Raw genomic sequence first — 22,380 nt, forward strand, 5'->3', positions numbered from 1 at the left:
AGTATACTTTTTATCTATTATGTCTTATTATGTCTATTATGTCTTCTCTAAATAATTCTCATCGGTACATCCTAAAATGATCAGAAATCTGTGTGATCGGTGTCTCGAGCCGACGTTGGCGAACCTTGAACATCAGGGTGTGCCTACACTCCATCGACTCACTGTATAAGCGACTGAGCGAGCGAGCATGGTTACGGACAGAAGCAGCAGCAGCGGCAGTAGCAGCAGCGGCAGCAGCGCAGCGCAGCGCTGGGTCGCTTCGATTCGTTTATTTAGTTAGTAGCGAGATTTGAGCGCGCAACGTTGACGTCGCGGCTGAACAGCAACTAAAACGGCGACAGAAGAGGGGCTCACATACAGTGCGTACTGCCTATGTTGAACGTGGCTCCAGAGTGGTGGCGTGTGTGTGACGGCGACGGTGCGCGAGGCGCAGACATGAAGTGAATAAGAAATTGGAAAAGCACTAAAAGACAACGCAGAAGCGCAAATAAAACGCAAGAAACGTGGGCAAAGCCAAAAGCGAGGCAAAAAACCGACAAATCCCCAACGACGGCGGCCCAACAGCGGCAGCGGCACAGCCGCGGTTCAGCGATAATCACAAAATATTTCTCCGGGCCTCCGAAGCCAAAAAGCGCGAAAAACTTTGTCGGCTCCAAACGTAAGTGCCAGTGTCTGTCGGTGTGTTAGTTACAACAAACAGGGCGACACTTGTAACAAATTCGAACAACAAAAACGAAACTAATGCAAAAGTTGTTGATTTCGGTTGCCAAGAGTGAAATTATTGAACAAGAAATGGGCTGTTTTTGGGCGGGCTGGGGAGGGAGGGGCTGGCCCTAAGAAACGGGGGAAATGCGCTTAAATATTTACAGGCGATAAATATGGCAAATTGAGTGCAGCTCGCATGATTTCATGGATGGTACAAGAAAGGCCAGGAAAAGGGAGGACAGGTCTGTTGAGTTGCAGTACTATAGATCCATTTCCTATCATCCGAAAGCAGATCGCAGCTCCGTTCTAAGCAAATTAGGCTTGAATATATTACAAGAGATAGCTAAGATCAATATCCATTCATGTATTCCCAGGCCCCAGGAAAGGGGAGGACAGGTCTGTTGAGTTGCAGTAGTATACATCCATTTCCTATGATCCGAAAGCAGATCGCAGCTCCGTTCTAAGCAAATTAGGCTTGAATTTATTACAAGAGATCCAATATCCATTCATGTATTCCCAGGCCCCAGGAAAGGGGAAGACAGGTCTGTGGAGTTGCAGTACTATAGATCCATTTCCTATGGATCTGTTCTAAGCAAATTAGGCTTGTATTTATTACAAGAGATCCCTAAGATCAAGATCTGTTTCCATGCTTTTCAGATTAATGTACTATCAATGTCAAGGGTTTAATAGGTTTGATAGAGCCGGGAAGTATTTGCAGTAGTAATAGCTAGAAAACTTATGTTTATTGACAAAATTTGTTCAAGTGTTCGGCACGTGAAAATCGTGAATTGATCATCGATATTCCGTGAAACATGTACTCTTTCTCGCATGTTTCCTCGCAATTCCCCTGAATTACTTCGGGGCAATTTGGATTAAGGGGTTTATTTCTCAATGACTTATAGATATCCATAGATATTCGTTCACCTTTCAGTTCAGTTACCTGTAGTACTTGAAAGACAACTCAATTATTATCTAATTTTGTTTCTCTTTGTTCGAGACATTGTCTTCATTTCGGCTGTCAACGAATGTTGAGTGCTGATCTCAGCGATAAAGCTGTTTGAAATGTATCAACAATTAATGAGACTTGGCTATGATTACTATTGTCGGGGATGTGTGTGTGTGTGTGTGTCTGTGGCAGATGGATGAGATAATACTTGGTAGTGTACGGCAGCAGCCAAGACCTTTTAAGGTTCATTGCTACTTGTCACAAATTTTCCCCACTTGATGCTGCCGTCGTCTGGCGTTTGGCCTGCTTGTTGCAGGCCTTTTCATGAATGCTCAACACTCGCCCCAATGGCCATCATCCGACCACAACAACCAAATCAAAAACAAACAAATGGAAAGCCCCGCGTGTCTGCCTATTTTGCCGTGGCTTGTGAACTTTTTTGACAGCTTTTGTGGCTCTCAACAAGCGTGTTAATTCTGCGGATTTTGTGTGGAAATGCGGTTCCTTAATTTCTGTTTGCTCTGGGGATTCTCCCTCAATCAAGAGCCGATTCTTGCCGCTTATAGACAATATTTTGGCGTCTTTTTGTCGGTCGGGCGCCTCGGAGTAAGCTGCTTGTTATGGCCAGCAATTATTTAAAGTAAATTATTAACTCTGTCTCACTAATGTCTCAGGTTCAAGGTTAGGAATGGCCATTGAAGTGAGTTGTGTGCATATACTACCTACTTATATACGAATTAGTAGAAATCTGGCGGCTAAATGCCTGAAAAATCTTTTGTGTCGACCGTACGAGTATCTCACTCTGCTGTAGCCAAGAATTAATATAAAATGATTTCTGTTACGTGAGATTAGGCCACACGCCCTGCCCATGTCGCGTGTGGATGATAGTCCGGCGATACTTCTCATACATATCTTTCACGTGCTGAAAGTGGCTTGCAAAATGAAAAGAGGTGGGAGGTAGAGGCATCTTTAGGTCGAGTACACCGAAAGTGGGTCGGAGCGATCGATTGGAGAGAGGACTCAAGTTCGTAGCAGCAGTCTTCACTCTCTTCCTCCAGCCATGAAACTTCCTCTGGGTTCCTAGCCTCGAAGAACGCCCCGAAGACAGTGGGCCGCAGTCCACAAAAAAGTGGCAGAATGCAAAAAATCACTCAACGCATTTTAACCACGCTCGTTACCGGATAGGTTGGGGATAGGAAAGACCGTGCGGGAAGTGGCCGGCAGCCCCCGCCGAGTCTCTCGCCGCCTCGCCCACAAACCCGGCACGTGGACCCATTTAAAGTAGTGCAGACCAACAGACCATAGACCAGCCATTTACCCGTACATCTGGGATATGGCAAACAAAATATTTTTGAATTTTTATGAATGAAACGCCAAATGTTTTGAATTTAAATTCGCGACCGATGGCCCAAAGCAAAGAGTGCGAAGACTCGCCCATAGTTTTTTGCACAAATTGCGATGCAGAGCAGATACTGGTCCGCATGTCAAAACAGCGATCGTTGAGGAGCCCAAACCACTTATGTATCCACACTTTGGGATGTGCAAAGACCAGACCGTGGCTAAAACTGATCTTCTAAATGAAGACCCAAACCACTCGTACTCATACTCGTAAAACATTCATTAAATCAAAGTGCACGAGTTGTATTCGCATAATAAAAATGGGAAAGAGAGCTAATTGAATCCGAAATGTTTTTCGGCTTACTAAATATTAAATCAATTAATTTGATGCATTTTGGTTACCAGGAAACGCGGGCTTTATGAAATTTTTTACGTACGTCATTTGTGGCTCTGAAAAATTCCCAACGGTTCGATTCCCCTGAATTTTATTTTTATGTATTTCTGTTTGCTTAACACACAACAAAAGTACGATATATTTCCCGGTCGATGGACAGTCACAGAGTCAACAGCGGGCCCCAAATATAAGGTAAATACGAGTGCAAAACTTTTAATGAATGGAAAATAAACACCGATGATGAGCCGGCCAAAACTGTCCCGCGGATACATTTAATTTCTTCGTTTGTTCGAGTTATTAAGTGTGATTCAATCAGACAATAATTTCATTAAAGTCGGTAATAAAAACCATTAAATTCCTTGCATCGATATATTATGAAATTAGCGAATTGTTCTCATTTTATGTCCTACTATTCATACGAGTATATGGAGTTTTCAGATTGTTTGCTTGTTTGGTTTTCAGATGATTTAAATCTCCAGACTTCCGGCCATCTGGAAGTCTTTGTAAGGAGAGAGAGTGAGAGAGCGGGAGACAACTTTCCGTCATTTCCTACCTTGAGTTTGTAATAACATAAAAACAAATACGATCAAAATAAATGATCTAACAAGTCGCCCGACCGACCGACCGACCGACTGACCATTGTTCCTGTCTTTTGCCAAAACTTGTTTCCATATTTCTGCATATTGAAACTAACATCATAATAAAACAGCGAAAATTCACGAAGAAGTGGCTGTGGAATTTCGCCAGCTTAGATCATCTCGTTCCGGAGTCCGTCCCGGCCCGGCCCGACTTTGGTCGAAATCAAATTGCGCCACTAATTGCACGGCAGTGATGGCGCCATTGTGGCTGTATTGAAAATTCCGCTGAAATAATACGACAAATGGCGCCCAGCAGCCTTCGTCGCCCGGGACACGTACGTGGTCTAATTAATTTGCTTTTAGAAAAACAAAATACAAAATATTTACTATCAAATTATTGGCCCTCAGTAATGCCGAAACGTGTGTAAAAATATTTCGCGGGCTGCGGCCTCGTTTCAAAATGATATTGAATATCGATCGATGGAGCTGGGCCTGCCACGCCCTGCCTTGACTCATACTCCTCCACCCTAGGTTTCGGGTTTTTCTGCCATACTCGCGCAGCATTGGTCTCATGCATTAATCACCCGGGCCATAAAAATGTAAATAATACCTTGCCGTTTTGGGAGACTAGTTTCGTCTTGGCTTCACGTTTGTATTTCTGTTTTGCAAAACATACTTTAGTTTAATGATCTGCCATAAAGTTAAATGTTCAATTAGTGCCCAGGCGTGACATTTTCGCGGATCAATGTCGGCCTGACATTTTAGTCGCAATTGAAAACGAAGATAAAGGAAATCCATCACATAAAGTGCTCCCAGGTCTGAGCAACCAGACTGGGGCCGGCCGGGCAGCGTTTCGGAGGGGGAAAGATCGTTTCAAGGGCTTTTGAGGTGGAGGAAGCCAGCCATAGATTACCCTATTCACTATCAACAAATTATCGCCGTCTTTCTTCAAACTTTCTTTCAACCCCGATTCGGGCCCGAAACATTCTCCTGACAATCATTACTTGCAGTAAAGTTTCCCCGGCAGGAACTTGGCCCAAAGTAAATTCTCTGCATTACAAGTTGTTGATTTTCGGTGTTCTTTCCTCTGCCTTTGTTGCCATGCCACCCACATGTAGGCAAAGTGCCACAAAATTGTTGTAAGTATCGGATGGATACAAAATTTATAACAAGGCAGCACGAGAACGAGCACGGGCAGGAGCAGGAGCAGGAGCAGGAAAACTTTCAAGTCGGACCATCCCTTCGTCGTCCCGAAATTGTAGTTATAACAAAACCAGCGTAAACAGAAACCTTTCCCGGAAGGGCGGCAAGTAAACATTCATGCAACATTTGCATTTTGAGCCAGGGACCGCCTCGAAGTCCCTGGCAGCACCATCTACTTTACGTCAAATTTTTGTGTCAAATCAGCGCAAATTCGCAGGCGTTTAGCCAGCCCGCCCACCGACCCTCGAATGGGGGTAACCCCTTAAATTGGGCAGTCCCGCGTGGAGCAATGAGGCTGCGGAGAGAAATGCAGAGCAAACATTTTGAGCAAAGTGTTGAGTGCCCGAGACGGCCCCGAGACAGACAGACACACACTCGGAGATAGTGATAGAGTTATTGACAGCAGATAAGGAGCATCCGACAGCACACAGAACACTAGATGACAAATTTTGTAATGGTTGAGTTCGATAATATATCACTTGCTTCCACTTCCACCTATGGAGTCAACAAGAAAGCTGCTCTAGCCTCGGAGGTCGAAGTTTTTGAAATAAATATCAATCTTTATTTGAAAGAAGTATTCCAGGGACTAGTTTGCGTAAAAGCATACAAGCCATGATCGGATTACCAATAAAATATGTTTCTTTTAGGGGTCGGATATGGTCCATTCTCTGCCTGAAGGCATGTTCCCAGCTTAGTATTCTCTTTCTTAGGTCAAGTCTATATGCTCTTTTAAACGACTTTCATCATTATCATAGACTGTAGCCCATGCTTGATAGGGCGGCAACATTTTGACGCAATTGGAGCTCGAATTTCGAATTTATCCGTGCACAATATTTGTACAACATGTCTATGCCATTTCCCCCCAACTCTGTTAATATAGAAAAAATCCCATAAATAAAATAAAATCCAAGAATCGTTTCAGAAAACATTCTGTGGCTGTGGCTGTGGCGTCTGTGGTGTTCAAATGAAAATTCGCATACAGAAACAGCAATAATTGCAGCCATAACACTGACAGTGACGTCGATGACAGCCGGGAACAACAAAGTTGCCGCTCCTCTCCACTCCACTCCGCTCCGCTCCACTCCGGGCCGTTCCGATCCGATTCATTGGCACTGGGTCGGTGGATTTTGTTTTCGGGTTTTCGACTGTGGTTCGCTTTACCACTTGCAGTGTACATTTTTGTGGCTTGGTCATCAACTCGTTTTGCAGTGGAAGGAAATTTGAATGCTACTTTTTGGAGCTCAAAAGTAGCGCAGTACAAAAGCATCTGAAAGTTTCAGACATTCGCCAGCAATAATGAGAATCTTTTGTCTTTCGGTTTCACTTCAAGTTCAAGAAGTTCCTCCACACCAGGAAGACGGAAAAAATCCGCCCAAATTAGATGAACATGTAAATGATTATTGACACAGAAAGGCTATGCCCAAGGCATGAATAAATTCGGAATATGTAATGTGCATATGAATACCAGGAAAAGGACACGACTGCCAATACAAATTGACGTTTTATTTGCCTTTCACCTGATGACAGACGACAGCAGGCAGACATACAGCCATACAGACGAGAAAGGACCCAAAAGAAGACCCGGCCAAAGACCGGCAGGGACACACAGAGGCAGACAGCCAGACAGGGAGACAGGCAGACAGGCAGACAGCCAGACGGACGAACCCGAAAACCTCAACGCATAATGAAGTAATTGACTGAATTTGTCTTTGGCCAACAACGAAAGTTGCCAGCTTCCAGCCCAGGCAAGGCAAAGATACTCTCGTACAGCTTTAAGATAGAAATGTATCTCGTGTATCGACGGAACGCCGAAAGTTCGCTTTCTTGCGTTGGCTTTCAAAATGTGAATGCACTTTTGTGGTACGTGACAGGTTTTTGTTGCTCCACTTTTGTTTTCCCGTTCCGCCGACCATCAGGAAAGAACCCAGGGACGTGGACCTGGACGTGGATGTGGATGTGGATGTATGGCGGGGTTTATTGACTTTTTGACTCACATTAAATGGGTCTTAAAATCTTGAAAAGTTTTGATGCGCTGGCTTAGGGTAAGCTGACCAGAGGGAGGCAATAGGACGTCTTACAGCAGGTTTACAGGGATGATTTCTTTGCGTAGATTGTGCCCGACAAAACGTGTTCCCAAACACACTCAGCGCTCATTACTTGGTTGGTCTTGAGTTTAAACCATGGAAGTAGTGGGGTCTAACAATTAAATTGTTTTAGCTTAATTTTCAGCGGTTTCTTTGAAAGTGTACTCGTATCTGCTTACGATAGCAAGTCACGTCCCTCTAACAGGGTCGATTATGGCTAATCAAGGGGAGGTTAGACACAACACCGACTCAGCTCCGACTCAGCACAGATTCTAGTATTTTCAATTAAAATCGGAAGCGTAATGATTAAAACTAAACATTTGTGAGTGTGTGAGGTCACCAACTAGCATTCTATGGCGCCTGTCCGGACTTCCTTCGATATAACCCTGTAATGACCCTTCAATCACAGGCCTGTACGTGAGTGCCCGATCCATGGAAATGAACTGCCATCGGCTGTCAAATTAATATTGCTAACAAGCCACATACATACATTACATTTATGTATGTTTCCTCGTTTCCTTGATTGGCTAAAGGCCCCCCGGGTACTCTGGAAAATGCGGGGGAAAGTTGTGGGGAAGAAAAAAGGGTTTCGGGATGCTCGAATCCCCCCACTCATTGGGGACCAAAGTCCATTCAACGTTTCGAGTGTAGCCACACCTGATGGCATTTAAATGCAATTAAGTTCTATGCCCATCTACAATTACCCACGAGTACGCCGATCAGTTGGGCCTGCAAAGTTCTCCTCCAGCCACTCACTTAGCAGCCCGACGGGCAGAGATCGTGCTAAAAATAACGAAGAATGCATTGCCATTACCAGCACCAGCCTGTGCCACTTAAAGGTAATTTTCGCTCGTTATGGGGCTATGGGGTGTACGGAAAAGGAACAGGAACACTTATCTAACATGCGGGGAGAGTCAGGAATAGAATAGAGCGGGCGAAAGCGAGGCTTGTTCCCCACTAAAAATAGAAGCCACCATTCGCGATGATGGCCCATAAACGAGGAGCAGCCAGCCCCGATGCGGCACGATGCATGCACGTTGCAGCATGCCAAACTGCTGATTGACATAAAAGAGCAAGTGGACTTGTAGAAAAAACAGAGAGTGGCCGGCCAGCAAGAACTACTGCCAGCAGTCATACCAAAGAAGATGAATCAACATTCCAGGCGGTCAACGTACCACGTCAAGGAATCCTCCTTCTTCGCTGCAGCTGCAGCAGATGACGGTGCTGACAAGGAGGTGAGGCTGGCAACCTACAGCTTCATAAAGACAAAGACATCCAGCCATTTGGCAGTGCATTGAAAGAGGCTGCTTAACCAAACCAAACCAAACCAAACAAGGGGCCAGCACTCGATCGGCTATAGCGAATATTAGATGCTCTTCCCGATTCCCAATACCGATTCGTGTGCAGACGTGTCTGTAGGAGGTCCGTCCATAGGTATCTAATAGGCTCATATACATACATATATAAGGAGGCATAGTGGTTGGGCAGGGGGCTTTCCCCCGCTAGAGGACTGGGCTAAAATATTCCTCTGTTCTAAGCATTCATTCTGATTTCCCTTACTCCCCATGTAGTACTCTCACTGACAAACCTTTCCACCCTATCCTGATGCTACCACCGAAGAGTATATCTTGAGAGCTGACCAGAAGAGCAGGCCCCACCGGCAAAAAAAAGGGAAAAGATTCCGGAACGTAACATTAAAATAAACGCGCACAGATAAATCATTTGAAGGAAGAGCGGGTTGGACGCTGGCTATAATCTGCCATCTTCAGCTCCTTGTCCAGTGCCCCATCATGCAGGCGAAAATGCAATCAAATGCGGGTCGGGTCCCAGTCTGGATGTCTGTGTGAATACGTGATATCCAGCCGTGGTCATCTCCTCCCCTCTGTCCCCGGCAGGAGCATCTGCAAGATGCACGCACATCCGTGAAATTCCTCAGTTGCTGGCATGCTCCATGCATTTACGTTGACGTTGCAATTACAACTGCGGCCAGGGACGGGGATTGGTTCGGGATGGGGGAACGACCACATCAGTTAGTCCAAAGCCCTTTCCTTTCTTTGGCTTTCTGCTGGGCATTCTCACGATGAAGTCCAGTCCCAGTCCCAGTCCCGGTCGTGTATTCTGTCTGGTGCCTGTTTACTGTGTGATTATTACAAGACGCGGGGAAAATAACAGGCTTTCGCTTAGAGTCCAGGCACTGGCTACATTGGCCAGTCAGTCAGTCACTGAGCCGGCGGAGGAGTAAGTTACTTAAGAGCTTGCCCAGCGGCTTCATTACAGTCCTACAGTCCTACAGTCCTACAGTCCTACAGTCCTATATTCCCCAGACTCCAGTCTCCAGTCACCAGCCTCCTGCCGCCAGCCTCCCTTATCCGTACCTCATTCAGGCCCAGTGCCGCATTCACAAAGCCAAACAGTTGGAGTGCACTTTAAACCCTTCAGAGTGAAGGGTCCTGGGCGAAAGGCTTTTCTACTTCAACAAGTTGTTGTCTCTGGCCTGCACTTCAATTGTTCGGATACCCGCTCCCCGCTCTCCGCTCCCTCTGATTTGCATTTAATACATCTCATCGGAGTGTGTCATCTCATCGAACTAATTGCGGGGCCCCAGGGTAATACCTAAGTACAGGTAATCACTGTTGCCATGCTATTAATTATTAAGTAAATGACTAGATGAGCCTGATATTGGTTGACAGGTTGTTTAGCTTTAATTGCAGTCGAAATGGTACAGATTCAATCAAAATCGTATCTTATTTTGGCGGGCTTTATGGGTCTCCTCCGCAATATCGAAAACTGCAGCCCATCCGACCTGCCATGGCGAGTGACATTGTCGACCTTGTAGGCGGCAGGTCCAGGCCCGACTACGTCGATTGTTTTTTTTCCCGTCCGACGGCCGAAGGAGTACTGCGGCCCACGGCCCGCCCCCTTGTCGAACTGGCTGGGCAGCATGTAAGCGGCTGGTCCTGGCCCTGTTCAGGATACAGAAGGTTAATTCAGCTAGCTCCAAGGAAGCAAGGCAGCAAAATAATTCACCAAAATTGCTAGACATTTCCCTGCTACCAAATAGTCCAAAAATTGACTGGAATATATTTTTTGTACAAATTAATACCGTGTAGAAGGCCTAAAAGTAACGAATTTGGAAACCTAAAATTGTTCTGATGCCGAGAAAATATTCAACTAAGCAATGACACTGGACCGAGCTCAAAGCAATAATTCAAGAGCTAAAAGTCTAAGAAAATATGATTCTTATGAATTTTGCGAAATACTTTGAGACCCAAGTATGTGGTTCTTAAAGCTGCAACAATCAAATCCTTTCAAGCCCTCCTTTCTGCTGCACTACAATCACTCAACATCAGACTGATTAAATATTTAATTATTGTGCCCAATCTGCCTAACTATCCGCATATCGGACAGCCAGATGCAAAGAGCAGGCGAGGGAGATGGCATCAAATTCCACTCACGTTCATTTATTATTGACACCAAAGGCGTAAAAAACATTAATTAACTTTTATGCACACGCCACACTAATTAATATTTAATTTGCTCCAAAGGGTACAACATTCTGCATTGTTCTGGCATCCCGTCTCTGGCATTCAATGCGAATTCCATTCATCCTCGTGCACAATACACAAGGCGAGTGCCCAATATTTTTTGTTTGTTTACATCTGACTCGAATGAATCGAATGTGATGTTTGTCAAATGCACCTGCGATTCGTCAGAGTACATCCTGGTTTTACACGTAGATTTTAAATAAAATAATTGGTCGTGACAGCTGGTTTCATAGCACTTTTGTACGACAAGTGGAAACTGTTAAACTTATTATTTAGAATGTGGAGAATGTATAGTCTAAGATGGTAAACGCTAGTTCCAGGACTAGTGGAATATATTTAGATTGGTATTGACGGCATCAATCTTAAGGAATGCCAGCCGAGGTCATATTTCCATGCTTATAAAAATGAGGAAAAAACGTGCATGATTTAGTGCAATTTATTCAACATCTTTTCCCATATAAAGCTTATTCTGCTGGAACTACTAGAATTGAGGAAAGAAAAGCAAATATTATTTCAATATCTGCTATTTTACCTTAAATTGCTCCCGAACTCCGAACCTCTATTTAGGAGGAATAAAATGTGGCTGTGGATTGAGAGAATTTCCCTTCGGTTTTTGTCAATAGCTGTCGCAGGAGAAACAACGTGAAAATATCGGAAAAATACATGGAAGGGTCGGTGTTTTGCCTTGTCCGTCGGGTCCCTGTCCATCGGTTGCCAATGAACTTTTTTCAATTAATACTTTGGCAACATTCGACTTGACCCTTGAACTCACTTTCGTTATGAACTTTTGCCAGAAATTTCTTAAAGCAATTTTTTTGCTGACTTTTTTAGTGCTAAAACTTTTTGTGATGCTGCAGCAGTCTCCGGCATAAATTAAGAAAAATCCATAAAACTTGGATAAATTATTTATGCGGAAACTTGCCTACGAAATGGAAAGGGGACGACTTTGCCGTGAACCGATAGATTCGCACTGATTTTATAATTCCTTTTTCGATTGCAGCAACAAATATGCACCCAACGATGACACATTCGGAGCTGTCCCAGCTGAGGCTCTGCAGGGACCCCCATCAGGAGGATTTGGGAGCAGCTCTACAGATGTCCGGGAAAAAATGCAATAACAACCAGCAGCGACGGGGCCGACGGCGGGCCTGGAGGGGGCCGGCCGTTGGAATTTACGGGTCCATCAGCCTGGCCATTTTGGTGTTGACCATTTACATGGCACACACGTCGACTACCGGTAAGTGTGGAATACTGGAAAGCTAATAAAATTCCGTTATGAGTCAAATGATTTGACAAGAAGACAGGAGACAGGGTGGAGACACAGCCGAGTGGAGCCTGAGACGGGCAGACACTGAAATGTGACGGCAACACGGAGCAGACACCCGTACCCGTACGAGCCCCAATTAAAAGCACATCAATAACAGTAGCCTCCCCCACTCACTCACCCCCCTCGACCACTCTCTCCGTCTCTTTCGCTGCACACACTGACACCTCTTTCTCTCCCACCCCGGGCTTGTGGCACACTCGAAGCGTCATGGAATTGGCACTTGGCGTGCCAGTTTGAGGACTTGAGGACTTGAGAACTTTAGGACTGGGAACTTTAGGTCTGGTCTGTGCGTTTTGGATTTTGATTTTGATTTATTTAACAACTTAGCAACAACACTGGCAATGTCACAAGCTGTGACTGCAACTAGGAGTCCCTCGAACTGGCAGGGGGATTTTGCCCGGGATCAGGCCAAACCACCCAATATTTATTGAAATATTAGAAAATACTTTCAATGAAAAACCATTTATTTAAATTGCTTTCAAGGCACTTGATGTTTTCAAAGGCACTCTAGGGCTAGGGCACCATGTCGCTTCTGTGGCTTATATTCCCCAGAAAAATTCAGGCTTAAACGAACTATTTCTGGGTGTACTTGCTAATGGTATTAGCACTACATTCCAGGCAGACTCCGGTATATAGTTGATAAATAATTATAATTGTCAAAGAGTCATCAGACAGTCTGCCTAAGAAGCAGGCATGTCTTTGTTTGAGCAATTCCATTGTGTACTCCAAACATTCGACGTCTGTTTCCTTCCCCCCAAGCCAGGATTCCAGTGCAAGCCAAAACTTCGCCCGTGGCGTTGCCAATACACAACCGCAGGCGCCTCAAAGCGTGCCTCGGAAATACCTATACCCGAGCACACTTGTCGCTGCAGTTTACCGGTAGAACTAACACTACTCGTGGCAAGGCAGCAGCTCCCCTATGGGCCAGGGCTCCGGGCCAAAGGACACATTTATGAAGCGCTTTAGTTGCTAAGCTGGTTTTAGGCGACAGATTTTGTGGTGCGACCACCTTGTCGGCCCTGCCTCGAATATGTTCATTCTGTCCCTTGTGTTTCAGCTGTTTAAACATTTTTTCCAACTCTGCCGTTGTGTTGCTACCCTGCAATGGGCAATGAGCAGGGTATATCAGTCAAGAACAACAATGAATCTGTTGAAATCGATGGTAGCCGATCTATAGGGATGTTGCGAACCCTCCAAATCCTCCCAAACTAATAAATACATAAAGTGAATAGAGAACAGATAGAGAAAAGACTTCGATTAATTATAGTCTGGTTATGATATTCTCTTTAATTAATCTAAATTGTAAATATTTCTATGATCTTGTTTCAGAACAATGGGACAGATCTGGGTGCTTACGGCTCCAGCTCTTTGAATTGCTATTTTTCGTTCCTCTTTACCGCAACAGGCCGCCAAATGAGGCTGCTGGGGAGTGGGGGCGGCCAGTGTGGGCTTTTGGGGATTCTCGGACTGGCAGTCGCGGAAGTGGCTGCTGCGGTTTTTCCATGTGTTTGCTTGGCAGCTGCAATTTTCGTTGGCCATTTGGCAGCCTCCCTCCGGGTGGCTCGGCCCTGTCTCTTTATCACCATTTCATGACCACGTTAAGCGCTTTTCCAGCGCTAACTTTAAGAGAACCCGCCACCAGGGAGAACTTCGTTATGGGCATGCCTTCGCTATCCAAATGTTAGCTTGGAATTTAAGAGCTTGCACGAAATTAGGGCGTTAGAGAAGGGGTTAACACACCCCGATCCCCTTTTAGACCAACAATAGGGTCCAAGTGATTCCGATCAAACGGCACGAAATTAATTTTAATTTTTTATGTCTACCTTTTTAATTTTCAATTAAGCTGCAGAGCAATGGACTGCCATAAAAAGTTTAATTCGTAAAGAATGAGAAAAAAGGCCTTAGCCTTAGACTTACCTGAGGCTGGCCGAATGCCATTCAAAGGATCTGAAAATAAGGATGCGAGAGGCAGTTTTAAAAAGAGTTTTCTTGACGCTTGAATACCCTCAAGCCATTTTATATAATGGGAGTTTATTTTGAACTCGTTTGGGTCTATGGAGCAGCTTGTGAGTCAAGATTCTAACAAACTAGAAAGTCACTGGAATATTGCTTCATTCAAAGTGTATGAATCTTTCTCAAATCGAATACTAAAACAGGGGGTTCAGGTGGTAGAGAATTCCAGCTTTAACAGCCTTTTTACGAACCCGAAATTGTCCATCGGCCATAAAGAAAAACCAATCCTAAGCGGCTCTCAAGCTACTGTTAACAAGAATATACGAGAAAAGGAGTAGGAAATATGCAATACGAATGGGGAAAAGCTGCATCTACAGACATACTTAAATGTGGGGGTCGAGGGATACGTGTGGGATGCTGCGAGGCCAAAATCAAATGTACCGAGCTACAAAATATGCATATATAAAACAAACAGGGCCCCAGGACAATTGTCAAGGTGAAAGGGGGGGACGGGGGGCTAAGGGAGAAAAGTAGAAGAGGGAAAATCGACAGAATATAAAAATGAACTACAATTTTGCAAATTTTAAGCACATTCGTTGCTGTGAAAAAGTCGTCAGCGCAGCAAAAAAGCGATTTGCATATTTACACCGATACAAGTGCAAACAACACCCACATTGGGGCAAGCAAAAAGAACACACACCCATAACTTGCAACCAAATAAATCTTGTGATGTCTCGAGAGAAAGACGTCACGTAGTCAGGAGGGGAACGGGGAATGGGGAATGTGGCATAGGGAATGTGGAAGGGGGAATGGGGAAAGGGCGAAAGTAAGAGATGCTGGATACGTTGCTTTTCCGGTTTCCTGCTTAAGTTCCTGCCCTACGTTTGTTGTGTGTGAAATCCTTGCAGTCAGTCGCTGGAGATGCCTCGCCACGAGCCCGGCAGAAGGTCCTTTCATTCTTGCGTTCTTGCATCCTTGCATCCTCCTGGTGCCCCCGTGCTCCGACCGTAGACTGACGATGAAAAATTGTTGCTAGTTCGCAGGAAAATTGTCAGAGCGCTATTACGAAAATGAAAATGAAAAGAAAATCGGGCTCATCATGTGTGTATAAAAATAAATATTTCCCACTCTCCCCCCAGCATTAATAATGAGAGCCATTGCGAGGGCGACAGTGAGGACTAAACGTGAGCAAAACACTGGATTTATATTCAGATGGAGTAAGCGGAAAAATTCTGGGAAAGTGGTGGCGCTTGAGGTCGAGGAGCACAGAAGCTATTCGAGAATGGTGCGTGCCGGGAAGGGTTCATGGGGTTAAGTGGGGACTGTCAACGCGTGCTGGGAGGATGGGGACGGGGACGTGTGCGAGATGAAGCTTGGAAGGTAAGGAAACAGATGTCATCAAGTGGAAATGCAGGATAAGTGTGAATGGAACTTCTTTGAGAAAAACATACGATCTTAGGATTACTCTTGTTACGAGTATTTGAAAAATCTGTATAGTGGAAACTGTCAGTGTACCAAATATCTATTAAGCAAATTGCCAAAGTTAGGACTTAGTTTTTGTATATAGAGTCTCCTTTTAGTTAAGTAAATTGAGGACAAACTATTGCCAAGCACAGAGGGAAATATTTATGTCCTCTCCGGTATTTTACATACAGATCCCTTCAGCCATGCTCCGGTTTTCGCAACTTTGTGCTTTCGATTTGGTTTCACTCGATAAAAAGAGCTCTTTTCTTTTGGAAATTGAAATGTTTTGGTTTAATGTGGGTGATGGGTTTTCAAGGGGTTCCGCACTTCGACTCCCAGCACTCGTTAGGGCAGTCGTGAAACAACGAACAGAGAATATCTGGAAGCCATCGGGAATTCACCATTTGGGTGCTGTAAAATTTGAGGCGTGACTAGAAATAAATGTATAAAATACAAAAATAAATGCCTAATTGTATAATTATTTATTCCCGCGCATACATACTTTTTATTTATCTTACGATTTGCAAAAAAACCGGAGCACACAATTTGCGATTTGACAGTCGATTCGCAAATTTTCTCGATTTGCGAAAACCGGAGCATGGCCGATTTTTTTCGTCTCTCTATCTGTTTGTAGGATGTATCTTCTGATGATTTTTGTGGTGACTCATTCGGACAGTGTTTATGATTGGATAACTCGGTCATTATCATGTATTTTTATTTTAGAAAATTCTCTACATAACCCACAGTTTTGAGGGGTATTTTAATGCTTTTGAGCATTAATTCTAACCCTTCGACTTTTCAACACTCCACATAACGCGCTCCTCAATTAAACAAAGTTTTTAGAATTTTGCTAGATTTATTGACTTTTAGCCGTACTCGATGCTTGGGGTTCCAGCATTTTATTGTGCATCCAGGAGAGCTGTGTCAACCGCAACCGCATCATGTACTCCTATTAACTTGCATCCCGTACTGGCAGGAAAACCAACATATTGTTGCGATGAACCCATCCCCGCCCCCGTCTGTCACATTCAATGGGTAAATGGATAAATAACGATATGTTTACAGACGGCAGGGAAGCGTGGAGAGAGCCTGGGTCTGGGCGAATATGGATGTGGGGCAAGAGCAAATGTGGCGCTGATTTATATGCGAGTTTTTGCGGGAGTCTGCGTGTGCACAGCCAAGGTGGCACGTAACACATTGAGAGACCCGACCTGAGAGACAACTCCTTCCCTGTGGCACTTGCCTGTTGCCGCCTCTTCTTCGGCAGAGGCTGGAGATGGAGATGGAGATGGGGCTGCGACTGGGTCTTCTGCCTCTGCAAACAAATGCGGATGTGCCAGGTTCTCACTGAGGCAGAGGCGGAGGCAGAAGCGGAGGCAGAAGCGGAGGCGAAGGCGGTGGCGGATATGGCGGCGTCTCCGAATGTCTTCTGAAGAATTTGTATGCAAACAAACGCGACACACAACAAACACACGACATCTGTCAAACAAACAACACAGCGGAGACGCACACGACAGTGTTTTTGTTTCGGCTCCGTGGGAATGGCAAACGTCTTCAAGGAGACGGAAAGACGGCACTTGTTTGCCTTTTTTTGGGGTTTCCTTAAAGCTTTAAGCAAATTCTCTGGCGAAAGGCAAATAGCTGCTCATTTTTAATGCATACTTCATAAATCCTTGTCATAACTTTGTTAGCCAAGTCGGTCCCGGACCCTCTGCCGCTCCCCTCCAGCTGCGACCCCAGTTCGTCCACTTAACGTTGCGTATACGCAACGCTGGCTTCGCCAATGCACTTTTTATGGCATATGGCTGCGGCCCGCCTTCGTCGGGAAACTATTTATCAGGCATTTATATGCAGTGGGCTCTCAGCCATATTGCGAAGCCAGATAACGATTAGAGTGGATGGAATCGCCACAGGCAGCTGCCGGGAGTCCATGAATAAGAAGTGCTTCAGTATCCACTGTATCGGCAGGCACTCATCCTTTATTATTACCCTAACATCTCCTAGGACAGAAGCAGTACAGGAATTATTGCGTTGGTGGAAGAGCAGAGGTTCCTCCTTAGCAAACAGAAGTAACCACAGCTCCAATAGCCGGACATAGTGGGATAGGGGTCCTAGAAGGTTAGTACCTTAAGCTCAGACTATGTACAAGTGTTGCTGATTTTTCCTATACCGCCAATAAGCTTTTCTTCGCTCTACATAAGTGAATATGATCTTGAACAGATTCTTCAGCCTCTACCCACCAGTATGGCCCTCAGAAACAATTCCACGCTAATTAACATTACACTTAGGCCTTGGGCCAGTGCGAATCTCCCCATCCGCTTCCAGCAATTCTCAAGCAAACCGGAAATATTTTAATTTCCGCTTTGGCCTCTTCTTATTTTTTTTGTTGCCGGCTTACAGGAGTCGCCGTTTTTAATTGCGGAGTTTCTTGTTTTCGTTTTCCACTTGAAATTAAAGCAAATACTTTAAGCAGAAGCAGAGGTCACCGGGCGGAGCAGACAAGACCCGGGGAAAAGAAGCGTGAAAATTTGCATGAAATGTTTTAATTCCCAGGAAAGCTAGGTCGCGGAGGGGCCCTTTCTCTTGCCCCACTGCTCCCACCTCCACCCGCATTGGACCCGGTTTGACATTTAAAGACAACAGCTGGCCATGCCCGCCCCCCTCGGCCTAATTGAATTGTTTAATGGAGTCTTACGACATCGGAAAAAAGAGCAGACAAAATGGTGGGGAAAAAATCAAAACGGCATAAAATAAAATGCGGGTCGAAGGCAGATGCCTTCACCTTCTCCCGCCACCCTTGCCCGTCAAGTTAATGCCACTTGGCAGTCGTAAAAACGGCAACAAATTGTCGCCTTCGGTCAAAGGGGGCGGCGGGAGATCCGGACAATGCCGGATAAAGAACCGGAAATAGGGGACCCGGAAAAGGTAAATCGGACACATTATTATTATCGTTATCAGGTCTCCCCGCCGCCCCCCAGCTGTTATCAGCTTATCGGGCTGGCCACGGTGCATTCAATTTACGTTTTATTAACCTGTCCGAGAGCCTCTCCCGCCTCTCCAGCATCCCCACCTCCCGAAAGTTTTCGCCAAATGGTAAAAGTTAAATCTGCTCACATTATTCAAGCGTTTACGTGGTTTAATCCTAGGAAAACTTTCGCTCCAACGCCCCACTGGCTCTATTTTTTTTTTGGCAGTATTTTCAATGGATCTCCAATACGACTGGGATTGGCTACCGGAAAATATGTCTGTAATTTAAAGTTCCGGCGTACTTTCCGACCCGTAGCCCAAATGAAAGTACAGCGAGTCGTTCAAGTCACGTCGGCGCATAAAAGTGAATATTTGTTGGCATATGCAAACGGGCGCCGGAGTCTTCCCAGCCGGAATCATGTGTAAAGTTTCTCCCATAACTTGCCCCAAAATTATAGGCAGCAGATCGTTAGGAAGTTTTTCCCTGATTGTTGCAAAGTTTGGCCAAGCAAAATCTAGTTTATATGGGTCTGTTTGTTGCTTGTTGTCCAGGGGCCTGAAGAGTTATTACGTATAGAGGCCAGGGTCTGGAATAAGTAATGTAAACCAGACATTATATACGTATCGCTATAACTGAAATTCGACTTGAAACATTCACATATGAAATCCAGCAAAAGATTAGCCATTTTCGACACTCTTACCGTGTGTGTTCAAATATTAAGAGCCAACAATCAACGTACGAACCGCAAATACAAACTGGGAGTCTCCCTCCATCCCCTCCGAGCTGGCTGCCATAATACGTGCTCTATATGCAACCACAAGCATTGTAAAAGGGCGGCAAAAGTGGGGGGCAGGACAACAATCCACAGACAGAACAAACAGGAAGAAGCCGGAGACCCAGACTCCGACTCCGACTTGACTTCGGACCAGGTCAAATCCGGGAAAACTTACTGGCGACACTTGGGAAAGTTTCCCTCTGTTGGATGCCAATGTAAAATTGTGTGTCAAATCGGAAAATTAGTCCCCAAGGAAGTTGACCGAAAGAGCACGAATATGAACTTCGATGGCAATGCACCCCCTCCCCTCTATGTAAGGGGGACTGGGAGGAGGCCTAAAGCAGCTTTAAGTGGTCATGAGCACGCCTCGACGCACCAGAGCCAACTGCACAGGACTGACTCCGGCTCCGGCTCCGGCTCCGTCTCCGGCTGACTCGGCACAGTGGATGCTGGATGAGTTTGCGGATTCTACGTTTGTGAAATTGTGGGTTTTCGAATTTTGCTGATTCTGATGCCGATTCTGATGCTGAGGATGTTTTTTTTGGCATAGCGGAACAGTTGCGTTTTCAAGGGGCTTCCATTCGGCACGTGGAATGGCTAGGTTCTGCATGTTTACATTCAACATATGTATGAAAAGGTTAAGTGATTAGAGCGGAAAACCGAAGAGAAAACTAAAGTTGCTGCTCGAATCCGATTATTCCACATGAGGAGATTTTAAGTGGTTAAAGCAACAGTTTGTAATGTGACTAGAAATGGTTTAAACAAACCAAAGTCAAGTCTTCTTCAATATAAAGCACAAACACCAATAACCTCTTGACCGCTGAACTCCTTCCTTAAATTTCTTTTAATGGGCATATATGTGACCTAGAAAATGAAAGTCTCGACTGCCACCATTAAGATTTTATCAAAATAAACCAGTAGCCAGTCGTCCAGTCGGCCAATAAAGAGTTAAATAACAGAAAAATATGCAACGCTTATTGATGCCGTAACTTCGTGGCTATCCACCAATTACAAAAGCCAAACTCAACACCAAATCTGACACCACTCGATAGTACAATGTGTTCGAGTCCCCGCCGCCTCGGCTCCCCCCGAGGGCTTTGGCTTAATGCGAAAGGCAAACAGAGGCCAAAGACACACAAGAGCCCTGCCCACACGTGCCGAACTCTCAGAGCAACTTCTAAAATGAAAAGTGTTAAAAAAACTTTTACTTTCTTTAGTTTTTTATCGGTGTGTGTGTGTGTGTGTGGGTGTGGGTGTGTGTGTGTGTGGCCTAGACTGAGGGTCCAAGCAGGGCATGTAAATTAGCTTTTAAAGACCACTGCGGGCCGGAGAGCCATCATAGACGCAAACACAGACGGCCACCGAGTCGGAGCCAGAGCCAGAGCCGGAGACGGGATGGTACGGGACGGGCCCTGCCCGAGACCAACAAGTGGCGCGCGCTGGTCTTGCTGCGGGTAATTATATTGTGGTCACGTTCAAGCGGGGCATCTGTTTTATGGAGTGTTACACTTTAACGCCGATCTGCACAGCCCCGGGCAGGTAAGAGAGAGAGATGGCGACGGCGACGGCGACGGCAGCACAAACAGAAAGAGAGGGGCCTAGTGCGAATGGCCACTCTGGCTTAATTGAATCAAGTCAACACTTAGCCCATCCACTGAAGAGGACTTGAGGTTGGGCTGGCTTTGCGGTTTGACAGAGTTCAGGGCGGCCAAATGCGCCGAGCACAGTCGTTGGATCTTATGCAATGCCCTGCCACACCGCACCGCACACTGCTCACCGAGCTGGCAGCCTATAAAGAGACTTTGATTGGCCAACACGGCACGGCGTATGGCCGATGGCCCTGCTTTACTGGCTCTGCCTCCGTACATATTGATTATGAAAATGAAAATATATACCCAATATATAATGCAGTAGTGCCACGATGAGTCCCCGATCATTAAGCCGATTTTCTCGGGTTGTCATTCGGTGGAAAATTGTCAAGCAGCTTCATTTGTTCATGGCATGCGCCTGTTCATTTTTGTATACATTTTTCGATTGGCACTGTGCTGCAGAGTGTAATTACCGAGAATGTACCATATTTGATTAGCAAAATAAATTCGATGTAATAATTTGTCATTGTGAAACGTATCTGCCAATGCCCAGTGGACGCCCCTTCTCTCTACTCTGGGAGCCCCCAAGTGCAAGTATATATGATTACCCAAATAGCTACAATTAGGCAGGCACGTAAAGCTGACAGAGTGTATCTCCATCCATCCATCTATCGCTGCGCTCGCCTCGCATCCATCCGTGTGCGCATCTGTAGATGTCTGTTGGAGGGCTAATTTCCCTTTTAATGCGCCTAATGACAGTCCAGACGGAGCGACCAGCGTGCCCAGGCCGCGCCGTTATTAATTTAAATATCCCCAGCCTGGACAAGGACACAGACATGGGCATGGACATGGATAGGGCTGTGGGGAGTGGAATAGAGAATGGTCTTGTGGTTCGCGTAGGTGGCTTGGCCGGAGGTAAGCGCTGCTCATTAGTAGCGCTTATTGTCGCATTTCACACGTCTGCACAGATACTTTGATAAGCAGCCGGGCATGACACTGATATTCCAGAGGCAGTTGCATAGCAATGCGAAAGATTTCCTCCCTCTCTTGCAAATGCCATTTTCAACGATGCTCAGAATCATTGCAGCATTCTCGACGGAAGAAGACTGAGCCAATAGGGAACGATTTAGATTTGTGCATCTAAGTATTTGAATATTACACTTGCATTCCGAAACACATGATTGATAGGCCTCCTAACGAAGTAGTCTCTTCACGATAACCATTATTATTTTGCTAGTTCTCTGATAGAACAAATTGTACATTAGATCTGCTGTTCAATTGCCCACAAAAGAAATCTCATTTGATTGATTCTATCAGAAAACTTTGTTCAATCTGACATAAACCTCATCTCGCCCGCTCTCTCTCCTCCCAGATATTTTGAGTTCCCGCGTATCACCTGCCATTTAACCAAATAATTTGTTGTCTAAGGTTTTTTGAGGCGATGAGTGTGTGTTTTTTTTGTGAGACAAAAGTGTGTGCCTCCGCCATCTCGGAGCTCATTTATCATTTTT

At 45.3% G+C, this 22,380-nt stretch overlaps 2 protein-coding genes across 2 annotated transcripts in view; one reads left to right on the forward strand and one right to left on the reverse strand.

The window, feature by feature from the left end:
- The first annotated feature begins 262 nt into the window (after nt 1–262).
- LOC4816678 (flocculation protein FLO11) overlaps nt 263–22,380 on the forward strand; it is a 29,929-nt gene continuing 7,811 nt past the window's right edge. The window contains exons 1-2 of the mRNA XM_001356031.4: nt 263–658; nt 11,794–12,030. Coding sequence (XP_001356067.3) covers nt 11,802–12,030 — 229 coding nt within the window. The 5' untranslated portion in view covers nt 263–658; nt 11,794–11,801. The remainder of the gene's footprint in view (nt 659–11,793; nt 12,031–22,380) is intronic.
- LOC4816408 (uncharacterized) lies at nt 9,928–10,452 on the reverse strand. The gene is made up of 2 exons (XM_001356032.4): nt 10,276–10,452; nt 9,928–10,211 (listed from the first exon to the last, which is right to left on the reverse strand). The coding sequence occupies exons 1-2, from the start codon at nt 10,289–10,291 to the stop codon at nt 9,976–9,978; spliced, it is 252 nt and encodes an 83-aa protein (XP_001356068.4). The 5' UTR covers nt 10,292–10,452; the 3' UTR covers nt 9,928–9,975.

The sequence above is a fragment of the Drosophila pseudoobscura genome, chromosome 4, assembly GCF_009870125.1.
Source record: "Drosophila pseudoobscura strain MV-25-SWS-2005 chromosome 4, UCI_Dpse_MV25, whole genome shotgun sequence".
NCBI lineage: Eukaryota > Metazoa > Arthropoda > Insecta > Diptera > Drosophilidae > Drosophila > Drosophila pseudoobscura.